Source organism: Ornithodoros turicata, chromosome 3, assembly GCF_037126465.1.
Source record: "Ornithodoros turicata isolate Travis chromosome 3, ASM3712646v1, whole genome shotgun sequence".
Lineage (NCBI taxonomy): Eukaryota > Metazoa > Arthropoda > Arachnida > Ixodida > Argasidae > Ornithodoros > Ornithodoros turicata.
This window is the reverse complement of record NC_088203.1, coordinates 26421304-26445094: the sequence shown is the minus strand read 5'-3', so window position 1 is coordinate 26445094 and position 23791 is coordinate 26421304. Positions and strand designations below refer to the sequence as shown.

The following is a 23791-nucleotide window of genomic DNA, read 5'->3' as shown; positions in this document are numbered from 1 at the left end:
CCTGTGTCCTCTACCGAGGCCGCCGCTTTCCTCAGACAACAAAAAGCTTGCGCATCTCGCATTTACAGCTCTGCAGAAATGTAACGAAGGCATCCTCTGAACAGCAAGCAAAGAGCGAACTGCGGCAACGGCATCTTCGTCGTGAAGCAATGTCCTATATCTAAGCGCCAAAAGGGGCGGTGTGACGCAGGTGAATGGGAAAGGTCAACGGACAAGAGAAACGCACGGTGATCAAACTTGTAACGCAAGCTGCTGGGCAGCGATCGAGGCGAGATCCAGATGCCCCACGCTGCTACGTCACGCTGACGAGGTGCGGTATATGAACGACGCAAAAGGCATCTACAAGGTTGAACTGCTCTACACATTCTCTCTTCGGTCTGGAAGATGACTGGCTTGGTTCTTTGGATGATTGGTTTTCAACTCATTTCTGTTTGCCCACCGTTTTAGGCATTCAAGAACAACATTACTTCCTCTTATAAGTTCTTATAAGAGGAAGTAATGTTGTTCTTGAATGCCTGAAACGTATAGAGGACGAGACCATAATTTATTGTCTCACACTCTCGCTCTCTTTCACATATCAAGTACCAAAGTTTCCATTCTCGTTTGAGAAGCAAGACATGCACATGAGGTTTGGAGCATACAACTACAGAATAAACCACACACAGTAAACTGGCCAACAATATTGCTAAGCTCGCGCGTGTTCCAAACGGAGTGGCCCTTGCCTTGACCTATCCCATCCTTTTCTACACAGTTAAAGCCCCCCACGACAATAAGGTTGCCAACGGAAAATAAACTTAATGGAGACAAAGAAAGCAGTACTAAGGCTGGGCATAGCAGTTGCATAAAGATTCACAACGCGGTACTTCGTGTCCCCAACAAAAAAAATCGAAGCACAACAAACGGCCATCGGCGTCATATGTACAAAAAAAAAAACTGTTGAGAAGCACACAGTTGAAAACAACAACCGCAACCCCGCTAGTGTTTGCAGATCCAAGACTATTCATGATAGTAACGAAAATCTCCAACCAAGTTACAGGACGGGGATACCCGACGTTTCGGAGCCAGTTCGGCTCCTTCCTCAGGGATGACTTTAGTGGTCGAACCATGGCAAGAACGCTGCTGCGAACGGCCACTACAGTCACCCCTGAGGAAGGAGCCGACCTGGCTCCGAAACGTTGGGTATCCCCGTCCTGTAACTTGGTTGGAGATTTTCGTTATTATCATAGTTCTCACCCAACCAGACACACTTGTGTCGAATATGTTCACTTTCAAGACTATTCATAGATGTGGATGTTGAAACGAGACCTAAACAAGGAGACATCTTGCGCAGAATAAAAGTGCGTCTCCTGTAACAGCCAAGATGTCAGCGCCCATACGTCTCCCGAAAGCAACCACATCGCCTTGCTTCTCAACACTGCGAAGACCATTGACGTTTAACGTGGCAGTTTTAACCCGCATGTTGAGGAGCAGGAAGAGGAGCAGAGACCCACCAAACATAATTGCAAGAAAGTGGGATCACATAGCTGACTAAAGAGTCTGAAGAACTGTATATATATCGGAGCCGAAAAGCTCCCGCACCTGAGGTGGAATAACTTTCTTCCTCTTTGACCTGCGGCGAGGTTTGCGGCTGGAGCATCGCTCACCTCCACCCGCCATTGAACTCCCCGACATCAGCTGGTCGTTGCAGGAGTCTGACGGCACATCCTTGTCGGAGACCACTGACCACGAAGCTAGTGTCCAAATGTCCAGTTGGTGACATCTTTTAGACGTCATTAGGGTGTGCCTTGGTTGTGTGGGAGCGATAGCTCTATCATCTTTGCGCAATATTTCCACGTGTGTTCACCACAGATCACTGCTCTCAAACATCGCTTTCTCAATCGCGTGCACAATATGTGTGGCAGCCCATTGTGAGGAGTCCGATTCAATGGCGACAAGCGCAAAGCCAGAGTTTATTTCCCTCTCCTTGCGCTTAACTCTTGAAGTAAGTCATTTACTGGGATATATTGAAATGCAAAGTTTGTACTGAAATGAGTGAAATGCCTGTGCAAAGTTGCAATGTTCACTCAAGTTTGAGTGCCATTTATTATCATTTGTAGGACACAATATCTTGCACCAGATACTTCTAAAACAGAGCATATTTCCTTTTTGCAACGGCTGAAGGAAACAATGTTTGTGCCACATATTTATACATTAAAACTTCATTGCAGCGACACTTTCACTTCAAAATATTGAATAGCAAACATCAGATTTGTTCTTTGTCGATACATGAGCACTTTCAATTTCAATTAAACATTGGGGTAAACTAAATTAAGTACCACACACCACATTTTAAGGCATAAATTTCACCACACAGGGCCTCGGGCACTCCGTGATAGCTATGGAATGTTGAATAAAAACAAGTATGTAATCTTTCTGAAATTCAAGTTTATATACATTCTGAACAGTATGCTTGTCTTTTCAAACACGCTTCACATTCAACAAGGTCTAACAATGACTGGTTCAGGTTCCTGTTTACAACGGCACCCGTTTAAAACAATGCCCATTGAGGAGCTATAGAAAATAGTGCAGGATTATTCCAGTGTTGTAAATATGGCACGACGCATTTTTTCTAATATTGGCCTCTAAGTAACACGTGTGTGTGTGTGTAAAAATCGGCAACGCTCTTCGGACACTTCTAGGTCGTTGCTTCAACTTCATTTTCAACTTCTGCAGGAATGTTAAGGCCGTGTCCATTTTCGGTTCAGAGATGGGGATGGTCGAGCTCAGGCAAAAATGTGGTTGTCCTTAGAACAGCTTCTTTTCAAACCTAAAAGGCAGTACCGAAGGCATTAGTCACATTAGTCACACACAGTCGACACAGGCTGACATGTCAGTTTTAAAGTGACTATTAGTCAATTTCACCATTCAAGACAATGCACAATCAAATCAGCTGCATTCAACGACTGTTCCTTAAAGATTACAGCAGAACCTCTTTGTAGTGAAGTTGGTCGGAGCACTAAAAAACTTCACTATATCAGTATCTTCACTACGTCAAGAGTTCATAGTTGGGGTAACAACAGATTGGGAGTGGAGGTTTACTTCACTATATTCATATCTTCACTATGTAGAGGTTCTACTGCATTTTATTAATTTATTATTGGCCAAGATTATTGACGAGTATACTGGGGTAAGGCTTAGAGATCAGTCAAAACACCATAGGATTTACGGGGGTATTAAAACACACAAATTTCTCCTCGCAGAATAAAAGATGCTGTTACTTTGACATCAACACAGAAGGAACAGAACTCACTGGTTGTGTTGTTCGTGATTTATGAGTGAAAGAAACAGCAATTTATGCTTTCCCTCTTCCTCTCAGGTATTCTCTTACCACAAATGTTTTGTATGCTTCCTTTAAAAGCGTGCAAATATGCTTCAAGAACATCACCTATGGCAAGCGTTTCTGCAATGTGGTCAGGGCACACACAACCATTTGAAGCATGTCAGAGCAGGGTTGTGTGGGTGTATGGTCAGGTTGTGACTCTGCCCATAACAGATGTCTTTGGATTTGTGGGTGCATATGACCTTTAGGAGTTCTCTTGTTTCGCGGAATCCATTATTTTTAGGGGTGTGTGGATATTCGAGTTCTCGAATTCGAATCAAATATCAATCACTCGAAGTATTTCATTCGCAAATCGAATACCCAATATTCGGATTTCCGAATATCCGACTATTCGCCGAATACGAACGACACTTCCCGAAAGTGCGCTTCACTTGAAGCTTCGCTGCATCAGGTGAAGCCTGCTTTACGAAACTGCTTCTGCTGCAGGACCAGCACAGACAGATCCTAGTTTAGCTTAACATAATGTTAGCAAAAGTTTATTGTGCACACTTCGCCTGAGGAAGGGGCGGCGTCCCTCCCATGTGCAGTTTAGTGGTGGCAGTGGGGGACTTTGATTTGATGTCTGGGAGTTTGCCCTTAAAGACCCTTAAATAATGCCTACAGTCGAGAAACAAAAAGGGTGTCCCGTAACTTCCACAGGGCATGTATTGTAAGCTCCTTCTTATAATCTTCCCATAAAGTTCCTATAAACTCTGTTGACACCTGAAAGATCTTTCAGCAGGCATAAAATTATTGCGGGTGACAGACCTTTGTCTTTGTCAGAGGAGAACACAAGATATCATGTATGTAATGCTGAGCCGCAACAGCGCTTTCAATATGTAATTTTATAACATATTTTTGTTCCCACGTTATCCAAGAAAATAAAGTATTTTCCATTTCAAGCAGTCTTTGACTACTTGCCGCAGAAAATCACTTAATTTACAAGCCTGTGCCACAGAATTTTGAACTTGCCGCAGCAGAAAATCGGGGGCCTTAAGTATCCAACACATACTTTGTTCACAAAATTAATGCATTCATTAGTTAATTGACGAAACAATGGGACCACATATACCACACCCATGAAAATTTTGAGGCAGTCCCAGCAATGAGATAATTCCGATATACAGCCACCGACCGATATTTCAGACTCCCCAAATTCGGACTTTCCAATTTTTCAGACAAAACTTATCACCATCAAACGCCCCATAGAGCCAATGTATTTCCGTTTCCAATATTTCCGACCGTGTCTTGGAGGGATTGACCACTTTTTTCGTACTCATTACGCTCCGAGCATACCTAATTTTTTTTCAAGCGTACGAATATTTTTAAAAGCTCGTTTTTTGTGAAAACGATACCTGAATGAAACTCGTTGTCTTTTGATGTTGTGAACTGTACAATTAACCAATTTGAGGAGACTGTTTCCGTGTTGTGTGATTAACAACGGTAGTTTTGTATATTCTTGTTTTCCCCCTCCTGCTTGTGCAGTGCTCGCAGTATCATGAAATAAATAATACAGTCAAACTCCTTTATAGCGAACACCTTTTTAACGAAAATACCACTACAGCAAATTTTTTTTTGGGTCCCGCTGGAGCCTATAGATCCAATAATAGACATCCTTTTTAACGAAAATACCTTTACTGCGAATTTTTTTTGCTGTCCCCTGAGTTTCGTTGTAAAGGAGTTTGACTGTAATAATAAATAAATAATTTTTCGGGCTTTTCGACATCCAAGAACAAAAACAGATGCATTACACTGCGTCTCGGGACCCAATATTTCCTACTGCACCACTAAGAAGGAAGCACGCTGACCCGGTGCACACGTAGAAGCATGCTTGCACAAAGGCGGAGCTTAGTAGCACGCGTGTTGCGTTGCCTCTCCGTAGCTTCGTCTCTCCATTTCAGACATGTTTCAAAGCTTTAGGATAGCTGACAGAATATCAGTCACATGAAGACGACCAGACGTGGACAACAATACCCAATTCTGCCCAGAACTAACTAATGACGACATCGTTGGCTAGGTTCTCGAGCTGAAGCCGGAAGGTTCAGACTGGTGCAGACACAGTCACAGTGACGACGAGGTTGCCCTTGCGTCCCCATCAACCGCGGCAATCCTTACGGCTGTTTGACACTCATTTAGGTGTGTCACGACAAGACCATGCTAGCAGAAATTCGCCGTGATGTGTTATCCCGCATCGGCGCACGAAGCAAACTCATGTTCACAGTTACAGTCGCAGACGATTTTTCGGACATGCGCGATTATTCGGACATGCGCGATTATTTGGACTCGTTCGCGGAACAGCCGCGGGCCCCATAGAGTTGATGTATGAACGTCCAAAATTTATGACGCCGTGCAGCCCCGTCGCTTGATATTTCGGACTCCGTTTGCACAACCAGCGAATTTCTTTTTTAGGGTCACGGAAAATATTGGTACCATCCGAACTCCAAAAGAGATCAATCAACTAAAATATTGAGGCAAAAAGAATAGGCAATGACTGTTCACTTTCCATTCTTCTGCGTAGAAGAGGTCTGTCGTAACGCTTTTGCGTCTTAGTTTTTGGCCAACAGCTTGATGCAAAAGGCCCAGCACGTGCCGTCTGCCAGCGAGTCGCGCGACAGCGCTGTAAAGCGAGCTTTGCCTAAAGCACGCGTGCGCTAGGTGAAGCCGACTTGCGGACCTGATGATGGCGGTGCCTCTGTCAGGGTACGGTGACGACTTTGGGAAATAGAAGCCGATGTTATCTGGCAGAACTGGAAGCGCATTAGAAAGGCATCGACAAATTTTTCCTGCTTACTAGTGCTTTGTAAAGTTTATTTTGAAGCGAAATTCGTGTTTTCGGACTGCTCCATTATTTGGACTTTTGCACGATCCCTGCAGAGTCCGAAAAATCGGACAGCGACTGTATTTCAAGCCAGTGCGAGTGCCGAGATAAAGTTTTTTTTTAAACATTGCAGATTTAAGCCTTTGTCTAAATATTCGGATTCTGTGCCTCCTTCAAGTCCGAAAAATCGACCGGCGAGTAGTAATAGCAGCGGCACTGGTACGCACACGCAGTAAGCGTAACAAAAAGAAGTGCTACTTACGAGTAAAGTCCATGTACCCCGCCTTCAGCCTGAGCAGAGACAGATCTCTTCTCGAACTTGATGTCGCCAGAGTACATGTTGGCCCTGTATAAATAGCATGCACACATAAGACAAGAATCAGAGAAATAATCGAGACAGGTGAAGTATATGAGCCTTCACTCACTTGAGAATTTCCAGGGATTTGGCTCCAATGTCCTGACAGCCAAACTTGATGCCTGTGATAAGGTAGGGAACGTAACGATGCACAGAGCCCTTGTCCACAATGGTGCCAGACACTCCCTGAGCAACGCGTATCTTGTCTTGCTCGCTGAAAGGCAGAAGAGCTATTACGACCCAAAACATTCCTCTCGTGCAGCATGTAACACTTGACAAAGTTATTAAAATATCAAAACATATATATATATATGTGATACGCAGTGCTCTGCCTGTAAATCTCTGACACACAGTTCCAAATTTGGCAAAATCAAAGCTGGTACCAGCATTTGCCCATACTGACTGTATGCCACATACTCTGCCGATGTCGAGTGCATTTTATTCTTCGAAATTCCATTGAGACTGTCGTACTTTCATAATGTTGCGCTCAAGTTGCTTCTTATTTCTATGCATGTTTTTCATTGAGCACAGACTACAAGATACAGTAGCCGACTGATTTTTCGGACACCGATTATTCGGACTCGTTTGAAACTTCTGACTCCCACGGGGAACTGTGACATTCACCGTAGCATTAATACACCTTTACTGCCGTCTTTTAGTCAGGCCAAAGTTCATAAGGCACGATTTTTCCGGACTAAAACGCTTGCGGACAAGCACCAGAACAGCCATTTTCGGCACTACAGCGGCAACTTTGAAACCGCCATTTTACACTGTGTGCCTGGATTGGATTGGTAATTGGAATTCTAGATGAGACTGCTCTAGAACTTCGAAACCGTGCCTCCAGGTGACGCCACATTGGAGGCAGCACTTTCTCGAGCCAGCACGCTTTGCTGTTCACCAGTTGTCGATGCATTGTGCGTTATGTTGTTGTCACTACTGCCAAATCTGTACGACAAGCATGTAATGCTCACGCAAATGCAAGCAGATATTGTCACACGCAGGCATCCTATGCGGCAGGGCACAATTACAGACTCGTTTAGTGCAGTTGAGGTGAAATAAAGTCTGATTTTGTCAGTGTTAGATTTTTCAGCCTGTTGTATTATTTACACTTCTATCCAGTCACTGCCAAGTCCGGAAAGTCTGTAGGCTACTGTACTTTCACTAACTCAAATCGTTATGGCACCACAAAATTGCGGCAAATTGTCCTGTGGTCGAACTGAAAGAGATTATGCGAAAAGAGGAAGTAGTCCGGAATTTGCACATACTAACCCCGCTCTCCACACCCGTTCTCGCTGTCCTCTCTCCATCTCCATAGCCACAATTGCTTTGCAGTGCTAACACAGAATTTCAACAAGAAAAAAGTTCTGTTCGCAATGGGGCTAAATACAATATATACCCTTGTGCTTTCAGGTTTTACGTTTATGTGTAAGTGAGCGTGATTTTGAGGTGGAGAAGAAGGAGAGCGAAAAGACTAACGCATGAAGTAGTGAGAGGCAGGGCTGAGTGCAAAGCATTTGATGATCACTCACGACCGTGTAAGTGCCTGCATTTGCACTTTGGAGAGTTTCGTTCTCAGGGAGTTTCCCGGGTTCTACCTGAAGTGCTGATGATGCAAATCAGGGGGTAAGAACGGGTTTTTGTCGGGTTTAACCCCAAACACGAGGCTCTAAATATAGATAGGCCCCTCTGTTCTCAAGCTTTATGTTTTTCGAAAATCAGAGTGGGAAAAATCAGGTTTTATTTCACGAGCTGTAAAACATGGTAAAATCGGGCTATATCGGGGCATATCGGGGTGGAAAATGAATAAAGAGCGCGTCTTGCATTTCGGACAAACACAAGCTGCCCAGTGACTGTGCTAAATGCGCAGTGCTTAGTGTTATTTAGTGCGTGTATTGATGGCAGAATTTCCACTTTTGCAAGTTTATTTTCAGGTTTTACCCAGTTTAACCCTAAACGACATGGCCCCCAAGTATAAACAATCTGCACTAAGTAGCCACACAGTACTTCAAAGAGCATTTAAAAGTAGCATACTTAATCGCATTAATACTACGGCATGTGCTACACAAAAAACGGTTACACTGGCTTATGCATAAAATTTTCGGACTGGGTTCGTTGCGGGCAGACGAGGCTTTGCCAACATTGAGTACTTACCCAGAGACATTGTCCCTAAAATGCAATTCAACAAAGCCCAGTTATTAGAGAAAGACATGCACCAAACTGAACCCAATCATCACCATAGTCTTGCACCAAGGCCTTACCTCTGGTGGTAGCGATTGAGACTTCCACTGCCTTCACAGCTGCCCATGGCATCCAGAGATCCCATACCACGATACTTCTTTAGCCTCACGCCATTGGAGAAGAAGTACTCTCCGGGAGATTCCGAAGTGCCAGCCAGCATGGAGCCCATCATAACTGTGCAGATGTTGCATTATGGTCATCACATCCATATCATCCAACAAAAATGGTGAGCAGAATTGAGCAGTTTCCTTCTGGAAAAATTGGGGATGTCACAGTCTTTGTTTGAGCCTCAAAAACCTTCCAATTAAAACTAACCTTAAAGCTCTCCGACAGGTTTGGTTGGGTTCACATAGTTCTGTCATATAGTTTTCCATATAGTTCATGTCTGTCACTGTCGAAAACAGTGACAGACATGCATATGGAAATACTAGTACCGAGAGTTGGGTGTGTTGGTAACGTGGTATGGGCCCATATTCCAAAAGGGGAGAGCACAAGACAGAGCAGACGACACAGCATGTCAGCTTGTCCCTGTCGTCTGTTATGTTTTGTGCTCTACCCTTTTGGAATAATAAAAAAAGTACCGTTATGTGTGTCGCTAAGGCAGTTGATAAGGATGTAATCCCCTTCAGACGATACTAGCTATGATAACAGAGCGAGAAACTCAAAGAAACCTGCTTTGCACTGACACCTGGAGGGGAAATAAGTTATTCCTTCTGTGTGAAAACTTTGTCAGAAGCGGAAGTCACATGTGGAAGTGAATTAAGCTAGTTTAGTGAGAACTACCACCCTATGCAATTTGTGCTCTACCTGCACACCAGTATGTGGTGTGGGTCGCTGGCATACATTGCCCCATCGCTGCAGTGCATTCATGTTTGCAGGATGTAAGCACTTGTGAGCTGATGCCAGCAACCAAAAGTTGTCAAAGTTGAACAGTGCACACACGGATGTTGTACATATACAGTCAACCCTCGATTTATGAACACCCTCGGTTCCCCAAAAAATCTTTCATAAATCGAAAATTCCGTTAAGTGAGTACTATCGAGCAAATGGAACAGTATTTCCGAGTTGGGATTGTGTTTATAATGCAATACATTGTGTAATTTTGCTTTCGACCATGCCTTCTGCTGTGTCAATCTCAAATGTCAATCTCAAAATGTGTTAATCTCCGGGTGACAGCGGACACCTTATTCATCAATTGAGGTCAGGAACACTTGTGGAAAACCCCTTTGTTGTTCGGATTTCGAGGGGTTAAGAACCGAGGGTGCAATACCTGGAAAACGTTTTGTCTGTTCAGGCGTCATTCAAAAGTCTTTTTTGACGCTTGTGTTTGTGTGCTTCCTTCAGTCCCTGTCTTCCGCGTCCCAACATCTGCAGTATGATGTCATTCAAAAGACCACGAATAATCCCTATGAAGGTTTTTGTTGGCCTCGGAAGGATCCATTCATAAATTGAGGGCAAAAACGCTGGGCAACTCCTAGTTGGTTCCCAGAAATTCCATTCATTATTCGAATATCGAGGTTCATAAAACGAGGGAAAAATGCATGTAAAAAGTTTGGTTTCTCGTGCTAGTGTTCATAAAACGAGGGAATTCATAAATCGAAGGTTCATAAATCGAGGGTCGACTGCGTATATGCAAAGTTATCAAAACTCTTTGAAGTTTCCAACAAACTCTGAGAAAGTTCGATTTTCTTCAAACCGCTGCAAATGTTGCAAACCCCAACCACGACAGGTTTGCAGCATTGCTGCCCAAAAATGTTCCACATGCAGTTTACACGTTTTAGTCATACACTGCAGTTTTCTCATTACTTCCATGCCTATGATGAATTCAGTGGCACGCTTACCAGTAGATGCTCCAAGTGCCAGGGCCTTAATGATGTGTCCAGCAGAGCTGACACCTCCATCGGCAATGCAAGGTACTCCATGACGGCGGGCATACTCAGCCACCTTGTAAACAGCTGTCGCTTGTGGCCTTCCACATGCCATCACTGCACGGTAGACGGTACAGTTTCAGTGGGAGCTTGTTACATTTGAAAGAGATACTTACAAATCCCAGAGTATGCTACAGCAGTTGTAACTCTTACAACAATGCTTTCTTTCTCCAATCACACATGATATGATTAGGGCCTGAAGTTCTACGGTTTAACCTGATTCTTCCCCGAATGTGCACCCTGAATTGAAGGTTTCTTCTTTAGGGTGAAACCCAATTTTTACCCGGCGAATTGCCCTCACTGAGACGTCTGTAGGAATGCCCACTAACTTGTTTGGCAGCAAATGCCAGTTACGTCACTCTTTGTACCAAACAAAAGCACAGTTAGTTTGAGTAAATGAGACAGATTTCTCCCCGAATTTAGCATACTGGAAGTTTTCTCACCCTAATTCGCATGAATTTAGAGCACATGTTTATTTACCCAAATTTTACCTCCGGAATTCATTAAAAAATATTTCCCAAAACTTCAGGCTCTAGATATGATCAATACACTTCACCAGGAACAGTCAGAATTATACCATCTGCTTCAGCATCATGTGGTTAGGGTCTGACTTTCTCGGGTTAAATGCCTTTCCCGGATTCCGGTGCTACTTTTTTCATCCGCAATTCGAGGCAAAATCGGGTGCTATTGATACATCCAGGGGTAGCATCAGATGTGGTTCACATGGTCTACTGCTGCACTCAAATAAGTTTTACTACTGGCATGCGTACAGACAGCTACTAACCAGTGTACGTGACACAATGAAATATATGTGAGCGGAATTCCAGGAGAAATATGATTTAACCCGAGTCGCCTCTAAACTGATTCGGTAGGGAATAATCAGGAGGAATCGGGTTCAACCCGAAAAAAGTCGAATCTTACATATCCTGGCATCCAATACGAGGCTTATGCACCCGTTCTTACATGTATATATAAGTATATTTTTTTTCACTTTATGTATTTTTTTATTTTCACACCAGCATACAACAGTAAAACAAGGACAGGGCCTTGATCTACTGTTGCACATTGGTGTGAAAAAAAAAAAAAGCATCAAGTGATATGCCAACCCTCGGGCTCTGGACCATCTTTATTTATATTTTTTGTGTGTGACACCAATGTCATTAGCACATCTTTGGGATTGGTCAGCATTACGAGGTTGCATGTGCCAATCTTTAGAATCTTGGCTGAAACTACTGTAGAAGTGGTGTTTTCCACGTGGAAAATATTTTCGCGTTTTCGAGCAGAGCTGCTTTGAGGATTGATTCGCGAGAACTTAAATTCGCGACACAGGTTTCCGGGAGTGCTTTGCTCTTGCATATCGTGCCGCCGTCAATACTCGGGCATATTTCGGCACGTACTAAGACATCCGTTGTTCACGTGGATTGCGGCATTCTATAAATCTATTCCTTCCTTCTCCTCACAGGGATAGGAGGAAAGGTCCTGTCAAATGACCTTTAGGGACCCTGTAGGAGGCCGTAGAACTGGCCGTGTGCAAGTTACCAGTTTATTTTAGCAGTTCTTATTAATTATCACTCGGGGCACTGACCAGTTCGGTTGAGATGTGGTACTATCATTCAAGCTGGTTTTGAGAACGCGGGGAAAGGCATGTTCTGGCTTCGTGGTATAGTGGTATATTGCATGTATAGTGCAAAGCGTTTATAGGAGTAACAAAAGCATGATGAATTTTCATTTCTTTTCATCTTGCCTGATGGGATAAAACAATCTTCTGCGCTTGCTTAGACTGCCTACGCTACATGGAGTAGAAAGGGTCAGGTAGTCGCGGTATAGCGTCGAACGCTGAACGATTTTCGCCCTCATATGGCCAGAGTTATTCGCGGGAACTTAAATTCGCGATTTTGGAGGTGTGCGCGAAAAACGCGAAAAATAATTCCACGCGAAAAAAACCACTTCTACAGTAATTAACAATATCGAAGAGAAGTTACAAAACTATGCATAGGAGCATCTCAAACAGTTTATCTATCTTTGTGGTCACGTGCATATTGACGCTTGCAATGACATCTGACCAGTTCACATGCAAAATGCTTTGCGTTCGCCGATCATGCTATCGTCTATGGACAGGCACATGGTTGAGCACCAATGTGTTTACAGAAGTAGCTAAGATTGCAAGGTTCCAGAAGCCACCATACAATCGTGATTCACCTCCGTTCCATATGGTATGGTGTTTCTAAAATAACTTTGCACTAGTGCCATGCGAATCGTGAAATTTTGGTACAAATCGAATATTTATTTGTTTGAATAATAACGAATTGAATACACTTGAATAGTACTACATGTACTACTACACAGAAAGCTACGGCTTGAAAAATATCTTCTGTCAGCATTCACATAATCGACCAGCATAGTCACTGTCATATTTGTCATGTATTCCAATAGCTGTTGCATATCCTTTGGGTTCAGGGAACACCATTCCACATATAATAGCATTTTGAATTATGGAGAACAAGAATTAACTTGTCTCTGAGTCTCAAATGTAACAGTAAACTTGCATAACTTCGGAACAGGAAAAGAAAAAAGAAAGAGAAGGTCATCAGAAAGCCTGCAATTTTTCAGTGCTTTCCTTATAATATGACATATTAGAGGTCGTGAAAACAACAGAAAACTTTCATAATTTGCAAAAAATTGATTATATCTCATTCATAGCTTTCAGCAACAAGTGGCCGCAAACCTACTTCATAACTCTTTAGCTTCTATATTAGTGACTTTCTGCTGGTGGCTAGTGATGACCAATGATTGTTACTTTGAACTTGCAAGACACTACTGCATTTTTGTGCCACGTTATGTTATCACTGCTGGTAATTGCTTTCAGGTTTCCTCTCGCTCTGAACCAAATGCAGAAGAAACGCTACCTAAAGCAGTACTTCCAAGTACAGTCGCCAACCAATTTTTCGGACATGTTCGATTATTCGGACTCGTTCGCGGAACGGCCGCGGGTCCCACAGAGTTGATGTATAGGGGGGTCCCCCGAAATCCACCATTAAGAATAAACGTTTAAGAATAAAACATTCAAGAATAATCCGCTTAAAAAAATGCACGGTTAAAAATATATATCCTAAAATAAACCGCTTACTATCCCTGCTTAGAGATCACCGTTTAATAATCCACCATTAAAAATAAACTATTTCAAAATCCCCTCACCATCTAGCACGGAGGCGGACTGATTGCAATTTACGCCGGGTTATATCATGTTATGTTAGGTTAGTTTAGTTTGGTTTCGGTTAGTTTGGGATAGTTTAGGCTAGTTTGGTCCTGTGAGGTTAGGTTAAGCCCCTTGCTTGCAGTTCACCTTGATTTGGGCCATACCACATGACTCTAGCAACTGTAGGGTGGATTTGGGGGGATTCTGAAAAGATTTATTTTTAACGATATATTCTTAACCGTGGATTCCTTAGCATTTATATTTAAACGGGGATATTTCGCCGATCATTTTTGTGCGTTTATTTTTAAGCATATATTCTGGGAGATATATTTTTAACAGTGGGTACTTATGCATTTATTTTTGAAAGATTATTTTTAATGGTTTCAAACGGGATACACCCGATGTATAAGAACGTAAAAAATTTTGGACGCTGTGCAGCCCCATCGCTCGATATTTCAGACTCTGTTTGCCCAACCAGCGAATTTCCTCTCTTGGTGTGATGGAAAATATTGATATCATCCGAAATTCGTATCAAAAGAAATCAACCAATTAAAATACTGAGGCAAAAAAATAGGCAATTATTGCTCATTCTTCATTCTTCTGAGTAGAAGAGGTCTGTCGTAATGCTTTTGCGTCTTCGGTTTTGGCCAACGGCTTGATTCAAAAAGCCTAGCACTGGTTGTCCGCCCGCAAGTCGCGCGACAGCGCTGTAAAGCGAGCTTCACCTAAAGTACGCATGTGTTAGGTGAAGCTGACTTGCGGACTTGATGGCTGCGGAGCCTCTATCAGTGTGCAGTGACGAAATGTCGTTCCGGGAAATAGAAGCTGATGTTATCAGACACAGCTGGAAGCGCGTTAGGAAAGCATCAACAAATTTTTCCAGCCTACTAGTGCTTAGTAAAGTTGATTTTGAAGCGAAATTCGTTTTTTCAGAGTGCCCGATTATTCTGACTTTTGCGCGATCCCCGTCGAGTCCAAAAAATAAGACGGAGACTGTACACGCTTGAGAGGACACACATCATGACCGATTAGCTGCATTTTGAGGTAGAAAGCTATGCACCACTCTTTAGCGCACGATATGCCATTTAATCGTAAAATATTCAGGTATAGCCTCGAGTCTTTTCATAATGCACCACGAAATAAGGCGCACACAAGGTGTAATCTTCATATGTATACGGAACTATGCTCAAAGTCCCCATAGAAGTTTTAGATTTTTATCAGATTGGATCGGGTTCACCCCAGTGTTGCAAACATTGGAACCAAAAATCCGCCAAATTTTATCCAGTAGAAACTGAAACTGCCAGATGTGCACATCATTGCAGTGGGTGATCGATGACTCGAATATATTCGACATATCCGACAAAATACTATTCGAATCGAATGTTGAATACATTATTGCTGTGTTCGGCCCGAATACCTGGAATATTCGCACAGCCCTACTTTGCAAGGTTCCTACCTTCTTGAGTAATGCAGATAGATCCAGATCCCATGCCAACACGCAGCCCGTCAACTCCAGCTTCAATTAAGTTCTTTGCTTGCGCAGCTGTCACAACTGTCATTTTGGATGAACGAAATAATTCCACGTTAAATGCAGGACTTGATTTTAACCAGTTAACAAACAAATGCAAATTTGACCGTACCGTTTCCACCAATAACTTGGAGGTTGGGGTATTTCTGCTTGATGTACTTCACCATGTTAATTTGGAAAACAGAGTTCCCTTGAGAGGAATCCTGAAAACAGAAACACAAAGCAGGGTTAATTAACGCTAGCATTAAATGCAGCCTGAACGTGGAAGTCAGAGTCCACTGACATTATACAAGTCTACCTTATGATATTTATAATATTTTCTTTAAAGGAGCCCAGAAAGCCATCCAAAATATTTTCTGTTTCTCGCGAATTACAAAAGGATGTCACCTGACTTGACAACACAAAAAAATTCTCTGCACGCTGTATTTTTCCTGGAATAAAACGCCCCCCAACATCGACATGCGTGTTCCCGCTCGACTTGCTCTGCAGGCCGAAACGAGGAGGAGGAGGAGGAGGAGGAGGATTGTGACGTCATCCGGGTTACAAGAGAGACCGCACTCCAATCGGGGCCGACGCTTTTCGCACTTTTTTTTTCTTTTTCTTTTCTGCTACCAGTTCCCTCCTCTGTGTGTAGCAGACGACGCTACTCCAAACAAGCAAACTAGTTAGTGGGTTGCACCGCGATGACGTCAAAATGACTCTGGTGGCTAGTTGCCACCGTTGTGCACGGTCACAATTTTCAAAATCGAAATTCCACGATACGTATGCATCTGTCGAGTGAATCGCTTCGCATGGTGCATTGTAGCAGTCTGGTTAGAGGCTTAGTTTGAAAAAAATGGCCATGACTGAAGCGCCTTCCGTGCTTCTTTAACACGCTTCCAACTTACCAGGACGACGACGTCAACACCAGCCTGTACCAGGAGTTCGAGGCGAGGCTTGTCTGTTTCCCTAGTGCCAATAGCTGCCCCCACCAATAGCTGCTTGTTCTCATCCTTTGAAGCCAATGGGTAACTCCTACTCTTCTTCAAGTCTGTACGTGCCATTAGGGAGACCAGCTCTCCAGATTCATTCACCAGGGGAAGCTTGCCTGGAAAAGAACTCGGCATGAATACCCATCAGCTGCAGCCTCTGTGTCAGTCTGTATGTGCCTCGTGTGTTCAGCCTTGGGTTTCAGGGTTAGACCCAGGAAACCCCATTTTTACCCGCGAATTGCATAACCACCACTCGAGGTAAAACCAAAAGGAACTCCAAAAACGAACTTGGCAAAGTGCTAATTCAGCCACCAACACAGGCTCAGAAGCATGTTAGCAAGCGTTGTGTGTTCAACACTGTGTGTGAAAAATGATGCGTGCTGTCCGTACCTTTTTTGCTCTTCTGCAGCAGGGAGTTTGCTTCGGTGAGAGTAACTTTAGATGATGCAACCACGAGGTCCTTGAGGGGCGTCATCACCTAGCATTTTTGGAAAACATCTTAAAGCTGCCGTAAAGCAATTGAAGTGTGTGATTTCCCATGAAATGATTTCGTCCAACAGCGTAACCCCCTCAGAACTGTAACGTCACAATTTTTCTCCGAGTCACACATACATACATAGTCATACGTACTTAGAAAATCAAAGTTGAAAATTGCGGGCAACACTGTGCCAAAACAGAAACCAACTTTCCACTGCCCGGCAAGTACGGTGGCAAAACTACATTGCATGCACGTGACACTCGGTCTAACGCAGCAACACCTACGGGATATCACGTGCAAGCAACATTCACAACAAAAAATGCTGGATACATGAGCACCAGGGCCCTATGTGTGTGCTATGATTAAGGCCCCAGGTTTTCCACGATTCCGCAAAATATTGCGGAATCCTTCGTTTGGCACGGAATTTCACGGAATTCCTTATTTTTAGGGGTGTGCGGATATTAGAGCTCTCGAATTCAAATCAAATATCAATCACTGGAAGTATTTAATTCGCAAATCGAATACCCAATATTCGGATTTCCGAATATCCCACTATTCGCAGAATATGAACGACACCTCCCGAAGGTGGGCTTCACCTGACGCTTCCCTGTATGAGGTGAAGAATGCTTCTCGAAATTGTCCATGCTGCAGGACCAACAGTCCAACACAGACAGATTGCAGTTTAATATACGTTGATAACGTTACCCCAAGTTTATTGTGCATACTCCGCCTGAGAAAGGGTAGGTGTCCCACCAATGGGCGGTTTACCAGTGGCAGTGGGGGATTTTGACTTGATGTTTCTAGGGCTGTGCAAATATTCGATATTTGTACCGAATAACGGTACCGCGCTATTCGTATTCGAACCGAATAACATTTTATCGAATACTCGAATATATTCGAAATTCCGCTAGCTGGCTTCACCTCATGCCTTTTGAGCATTGGGCGAAGCATACTTTAAATCTCTGGGACTCAAATATATCCTGCGAGGTGGCTTCTTCTCACGCCCCTGAGTGTTAGGTGAAGCTTACTTTACCCACAGACACGAAAAAAACAGCGCAGAAACAGGACGTCAAGTAGACAAACCAAGCGCTGTTTTTTCGTGTCAGTATGTACAAACTCGCCCACAGCGTTGCTTTGACTTTACACTTTTGCGCGCGCATGGACTTGAATATACCCTGCAAGTTGGCTTCGCCTCATGTCTCCGAGCGTCAGGCGAAGCCTAGTTCACACTTCTGCCAGTGGTGCCGTGTTGCAGGCATGGTTTAAAAGTACGATTTGAGGGACTATTGAATATTGCCACTTTTGAGAAATATTTCAGCAAATGTTGGCAGGAAAGTTTAAGTTTAATTACTTTGAGCTTTGGCTGAACCAGCTATGACACCATAGAAAAAGGTTTTCATCACACAGTCGACTAGTTACGTCTGGGTACTAGATTCCATCCAGAATTACAATTTTCAGGACAATTCTAGCACAAATGCATTCATCAATGAAATATGTGAAACACAAATTCAAGGTAGCATTTAGAGGGGTGCGCAAACTTTTGCGCTTACAAGTGATGGCAAGTTTGAGTTACCCGGTGTAGCAAAGCTAGCCACGACATAGTTTGCAGTCAGAGTCTCACAAACTACAACTGAGCACCTGGTTTCAGTGCAGACTTCTGCTTGCTATTCAGCAATAAGCACACACTTGTGCGTGGTATTCGACATTATTCGATTCGCTACTATTCGAAGATTTACTATTCAATTCATATTTGATTCAAACCCAAAGATCACTATTCGCACAGCCCTAGACGTTTCGGAGTTTGCCTTTAAAAGACTGTTAAATAATCCCTACAGCGCAGAAACAAAAAGGGTGCCCTAAGATGTAACATCCACAGGGCATGTATTGTAAGCTCCTTCCTATAATCTTCCTCTAAAGTTCCTATAAACTCTGTAGATGCCGAAAGATCTTTCAGCAAGATCTTACAGCAAAATGCTTGCAGGAGACAGACGGCACTCTTTCTCAGAGGAGAACACAAGATATCATGTTTGTAATGCTGAGCCACAACAGTGCTTCGAATTTGTAATTCTATAAAATATTTTTTGCTCCCACATTATCCAAGTGTTTCCCATTTCAAGCAGCCGTTGACTGCTCACCGCGGAAAATTTACAAGACGGCGCCGCAGAATTTTGAATTGGCCAGTGCAGAAAACCAGGGGCCTTAGCTATGATGCAAGCACTGTAAGCAACAAACTCTTAAACGACACCCAACATGTAAGCTACTCGATTGTTACTTTACAGGGGAGTAGTCTTTACAGGGGGTACTCTACCCCATTGGTAATGTGGTGAAATGGAATAATGGGTCACCTCACAGTGAGGTCCGAAGTCCTACAGTGTCTAAGAACCGTGGAAGTGCATTTAGGGAAGAGCATTGAGGGGCTGGACATTGGCTGGAGCTTGGCCATGTACCAAGCAACTTACAGGCAAATGCAACTCTAATCTCAAAATCAAGTGACAGCTCAAACCTGCCCCTCTAGGCACAAACTTAAGTAAAACGCAACTGTTTCCCCTATATTTTCCCTGTTTTCTCGTGACACGTCAATTCCCCATAAGTGCGAAGAAAGACGCCGTTCGAAGTCGAAAAATCAAAGGACATACGACGACAGCTGTACTCAATAGGTAGCAGCTTCAGCCAGCAATTGCCAGTGCTGTGTATGCCAAAGATTGTCTGGCCATTAATGGGACCTGCCTATACCTAGAGCTCCACCCACTTTTTAAGCTCTCTGGCCAGTCATGAGGCAAAATACAGTTCGCTATTAATCCCAGGCTATCCAAGCTATAAATTATCTGTATTCAGTGGGTGCCGACATTTCCAAGAAACTGGTTTGCAATGGATTGAATAGGATATTCCCTGACGACCAAGCAACATAATGGATTTTGCATCCGCTTTTAACGGCACCATGTGGATGGAGAGGAGCATGTCGGGAAGATGCAGAAGGGCAGAAGTAGCAGAAGCAGAAGTGGATGCTAGCAGAACTGATTGGCCGGTAGAACCGCTAGTTGGAACAAGCTGCCGGTATTACAGTAAATCTCGGTTATAACGAACTCAACGGTCGCGCGCAACCCGTTCATTATATCCAAAGTTCGCTATAAATGGAATGGACAAAAAATTTGATCCAAAAGGCCAGCAGTGTAAGAAACATGAGTCATGTATGCCGTTCATTGAAAATACATCGTTAATGGCGCCTGTTTATACACAGTTGCGGAGATCACGGCGTTTTCTAAGTCATCAAGGTGGTCCAGGTGGGCCACGGCGAGCGCCTTCGCGTACACAAAATCGCGGAGCGAAGCAACGTACTTGAGTGCCTCCGCTGTAGTTAAAATGTAAGGAGGAGAAGACACTGTGTCATCATCATCATTGTCATCGGAAAGTTCATTTGGCGGCGAGCGCACGTCGGCAATGATGTCCGAATCACTGAAGTCCGCGACGGCCTGTGCGTCGTCATCTGCTGCCGCGAACTCCTCGAAAGACTGACAGCCGTCAGTCAGATTCGCAGCCGTTGCTCTGTCCCAAAGTTCTGTGTCGGTATCACGCACACCAAAGTCCACTTCACGATCGGCGTCTGTAGCCAGTGCCTGATGAACAAATCCAGCTTTTCTGAAGCAGTTTCGCAAAGTTTCCCGCTTCACCCGCATCCATGACGCCTTAATCATCGGCCAAACGGGTGCACGTGCACCGCACGCTGATGGTGACAGCGCATTGGCTGCAAAGCGAGGTCACGTGCAAGCGGCGCCTGACAAATCCGCGGGCGTCTGACGTCGCGCGCTCGCCTTCTCCAGTGGTCGAGGGAGCTCTTTCGGTCGCAGTAACCGAAGGCTCCCCGGCAATTCGTTCATAATAGGCGGGGGCAATTTCCATAGACTCAATACAAATTTTGACGGTCGTTCGTGAGGCATTCGTTATAACCGAAGATTCGTTATAAGTAGGGCCTGACGTTTTAGGGTTAAACCCGTATCCGCCCGATATTTACCCCCCCGAACGAAATCTGTAAAATTCGGGTTTAACCCGAATCTACCCGAAAACATCCGGGTCGCGTGGCACACTCATAAGCGTGCATTAAAATAAAGTTTGATAACATTGCTAAACATTAGTTCCATGTTAAGACAAATTTTTATTAAACAAAAAAAAATCACCCGAATACACCCGAATTCCTGACGACAGAATATGCCGTAACGGGATTTATCCCGAATACACCCGAATTTTCAAATGAAAAATATCACACGATATTTACCCCCCGAATTTGGCCAAAAATAAAACCCGAAAAAGTCAGGCCCTAGTTATAAGTGGGGCTGTTATAACCGAGATCTACTGTATACGTATTTTAACTATAAAACATAACACGATTGAATCAAGAATGGGCAAAGGTGTGTACATGAATAAAAGTATGCCATAAAAATGCAAATCTTTGGCCATCCGCAGCATTTTTCTTGCTATTTGCATGTGACTGTTGTCCTTACTAGGCCTAACAAGGACGACGAAACATGTTATTTTCAGGTAAACATCGACACTTGAGCGTAATTTAAAGGTGATTCGCAAGATAATTGCAACCGAATGTACACTTACAGAATAAAATTGACGTAATTTCTAAAAAAAAATTGGTCATGAAATCCTCGCTTCGCCGTTCCAAGCTACACCGCCTGTTTCGGGAAAATTTTGGTGTCATGGCAGCCCGCATAGAAAACAGCAGCCAATGAAAAACACTCAATTTCATTGACAGGTCGAGCCTCTTTTTTAGGCTCCTCCTAATGGCCAGACTTCCATTGGCATACACGGCACTGGCGACTGCGCCAAAACGGCATACTCACGTCGGAGAGGAGCTTGCTGTGGTCCTCAACGGGAAGAAAGTCTATGTCGCGCGATGTGACTATTCCGAGCAGTCGTCCCCCGAGCTTCCCTGTGTCCGTTACTGGAACGCCAGCAAAGCCGTGCGTCTTCTTCACCTCAAACACGTCAGCCACACAGTTGTTCGGACTCAGGACCACCGGGTCGTGGATGAATCCGTGCTTGTATTTCTAGTGTGGAATGAAACATGAAGATCTTAGGTACAAGCAATACATTTAAGCAGAGTCAGTCAGAGTACAGAGGTGTGGCACATATTGGAACACATTGCTCTATGTGGTTAATTTCACTTCCTTGATAATTCACAAATTCAGCTGTTGGGGACCATTCTGCGGAACTTTAAAGGAGTTGAGAAACCAGGTGCAACTCACTATATGTATGACCCTGTAGTCCGTGAATTCGGTACATGAAGTACTTTTTACTGTGGGGCTTTTAAAACAGTTTTTTTTTACGAGCCACCGTCAATGGCGGCGACACCGAACAGAGCTGTGACATGTCAGCAGACAAACTGGAGGTGATGTTTTTGTCCGTGCATGCTTGCCCAAAGGCAGTTCTCCATTGGCCGGCTCCCTCACTACAAGCATCTACATCGTCATGGAAACAGAAGCCAGCATGCTTCCTTTCTCCACGACACAGTGTCATGGCAAAAGCAAGTGTCATAACGTAGGATAGCAAAGACAAGGTGTCTCAATTAATGAGGCTAATGAGAGAACGTCCTTGACGACACTGAGCTGCCCGAGCAGTGAGAGCGTCCAATGTCTGGAAGTTCAATTGTGAGTGAAACAGACAGACTCTGCGCACTTGCCCCCCCCCCCCCCCCCCATTTTGCCCTTCAAACGTACGTCACCACAATGTTTTTGTCACTGGAGCTCCCTCAGCTATACAGGCAACACAATTTACAAAACACATTTATTTAATTTTGAAGCACTTTTACGGGGAGATAACTGGCCAAATAGACTGTCGAACGATGTCAAACATTGTGGTACTTGTTTGGTGCAGGCATTTTTGGAAGGATTTCTCTGTTTCACAAGTTTTCTTCCATAAGAGAACCTCCTTAAAGAACAGGTTAAGTGATACCTTCCTTCACAACCCAAAACCACAATCCGAGTTACTGGACTACCTACCAAGGTGCTATCTACTAGTGCACCCTCTACTAGTGCACCCTCTACTAGTGCACCATCTACTAGTGCACCATCTACTACTGCACCATCTACTAGTGCACCATCTACTAGTGCACCATCTACTAGTGCACCATCTACTAGTGCACCATCTACTAGTGCACCATCTACTAGTGCACCATCTACTAGTGCACCATCTACTAGTGCACCATCTACTAGTGCACCATCTACTAGTGCACCATCTACTAGTGCACCATCTACTAGTGCACCATCTACTAGTGCACCATCTACTAGTGAACCACGCACCTTAGCTCTGCTCACTTCGCTGGCCTGATGTTCAGGAGTGCAGTTATGATGAATAATGCCTATGCCTCCACAGAGCTGCAACAAAAAAACAGAAGAAAACGTTACTATATGAAATGCAATAACACAATAAACTACACTAGCAGAACAATGCAACATTTGGCAGACGTACAGCCATGGCGATGGCCATTTCGGACTCTGTGACTGTGTCCATGGGGGAGGAAACCAGGGGGGCTTGGAGAGTGATGCCCTTCGTGAGCTTTGTGGTGAGATCCTAAAAAAAAAAAAAAAAAAACAATGATGGACACAGATAATGAGCTCACAGAACCAAACTGGTAATAAACAACGCACTGCTTCCACACAAGCACTACTTACAACTGCCAAACCCACCCCATCCCTAAAAAAATGTAGTCGACCAGCAGTATGCGTGGCACTGTTCCTTCACAGTGTCCAACAGATCGGATCATCACTGGCTAGAGATAACCTGGTGATCACCAAGTAGATGCAATTTGCGCAAGCTGCACACTGTACCCTCTCCCTTTCCCCACTATGATAGTTTCCCCGGCAGTACCTCAATAGTTTGAACCCCGTAAGAAATGTCCAAAGACCGCAACTTGAAATG

At 44.0% G+C, this 23791-nt stretch overlaps 1 protein-coding gene across 1 annotated transcript in view; it reads right to left on the bottom strand.

The window, feature by feature from the left end:
* Positions 1-2045: 2045 nt before the first annotated feature.
* LOC135388322 (inosine-5'-monophosphate dehydrogenase 2-like) overlaps positions 2046-23791 on the bottom strand; it is a 35316-nt gene continuing 13570 nt past the window's right edge. Inside the window, exons 5-16 of the mRNA XM_064617803.1 lie at positions 23342-23443; positions 23173-23247; positions 21715-21921; positions 16783-16870; positions 16309-16508; positions 15534-15624; positions 15350-15445; positions 10611-10754; positions 8790-8943; positions 6602-6745; positions 6439-6522; positions 2046-2806 (exon numbers count right to left, since the gene is read on the bottom strand). Coding sequence (XP_064473873.1) covers positions 2785-2806; positions 6439-6522; positions 6602-6745; positions 8790-8943; positions 10611-10754; positions 15350-15445; positions 15534-15624; positions 16309-16508; positions 16783-16870; positions 21715-21921; positions 23173-23247; positions 23342-23443 — 1407 coding nt within the window. The 3' untranslated portion in view covers positions 2046-2784. The remainder of the gene's footprint in view (positions 2807-6438; positions 6523-6601; positions 6746-8789; positions 8944-10610; positions 10755-15349; positions 15446-15533; positions 15625-16308; positions 16509-16782; positions 16871-21714; positions 21922-23172; positions 23248-23341; positions 23444-23791) is intronic.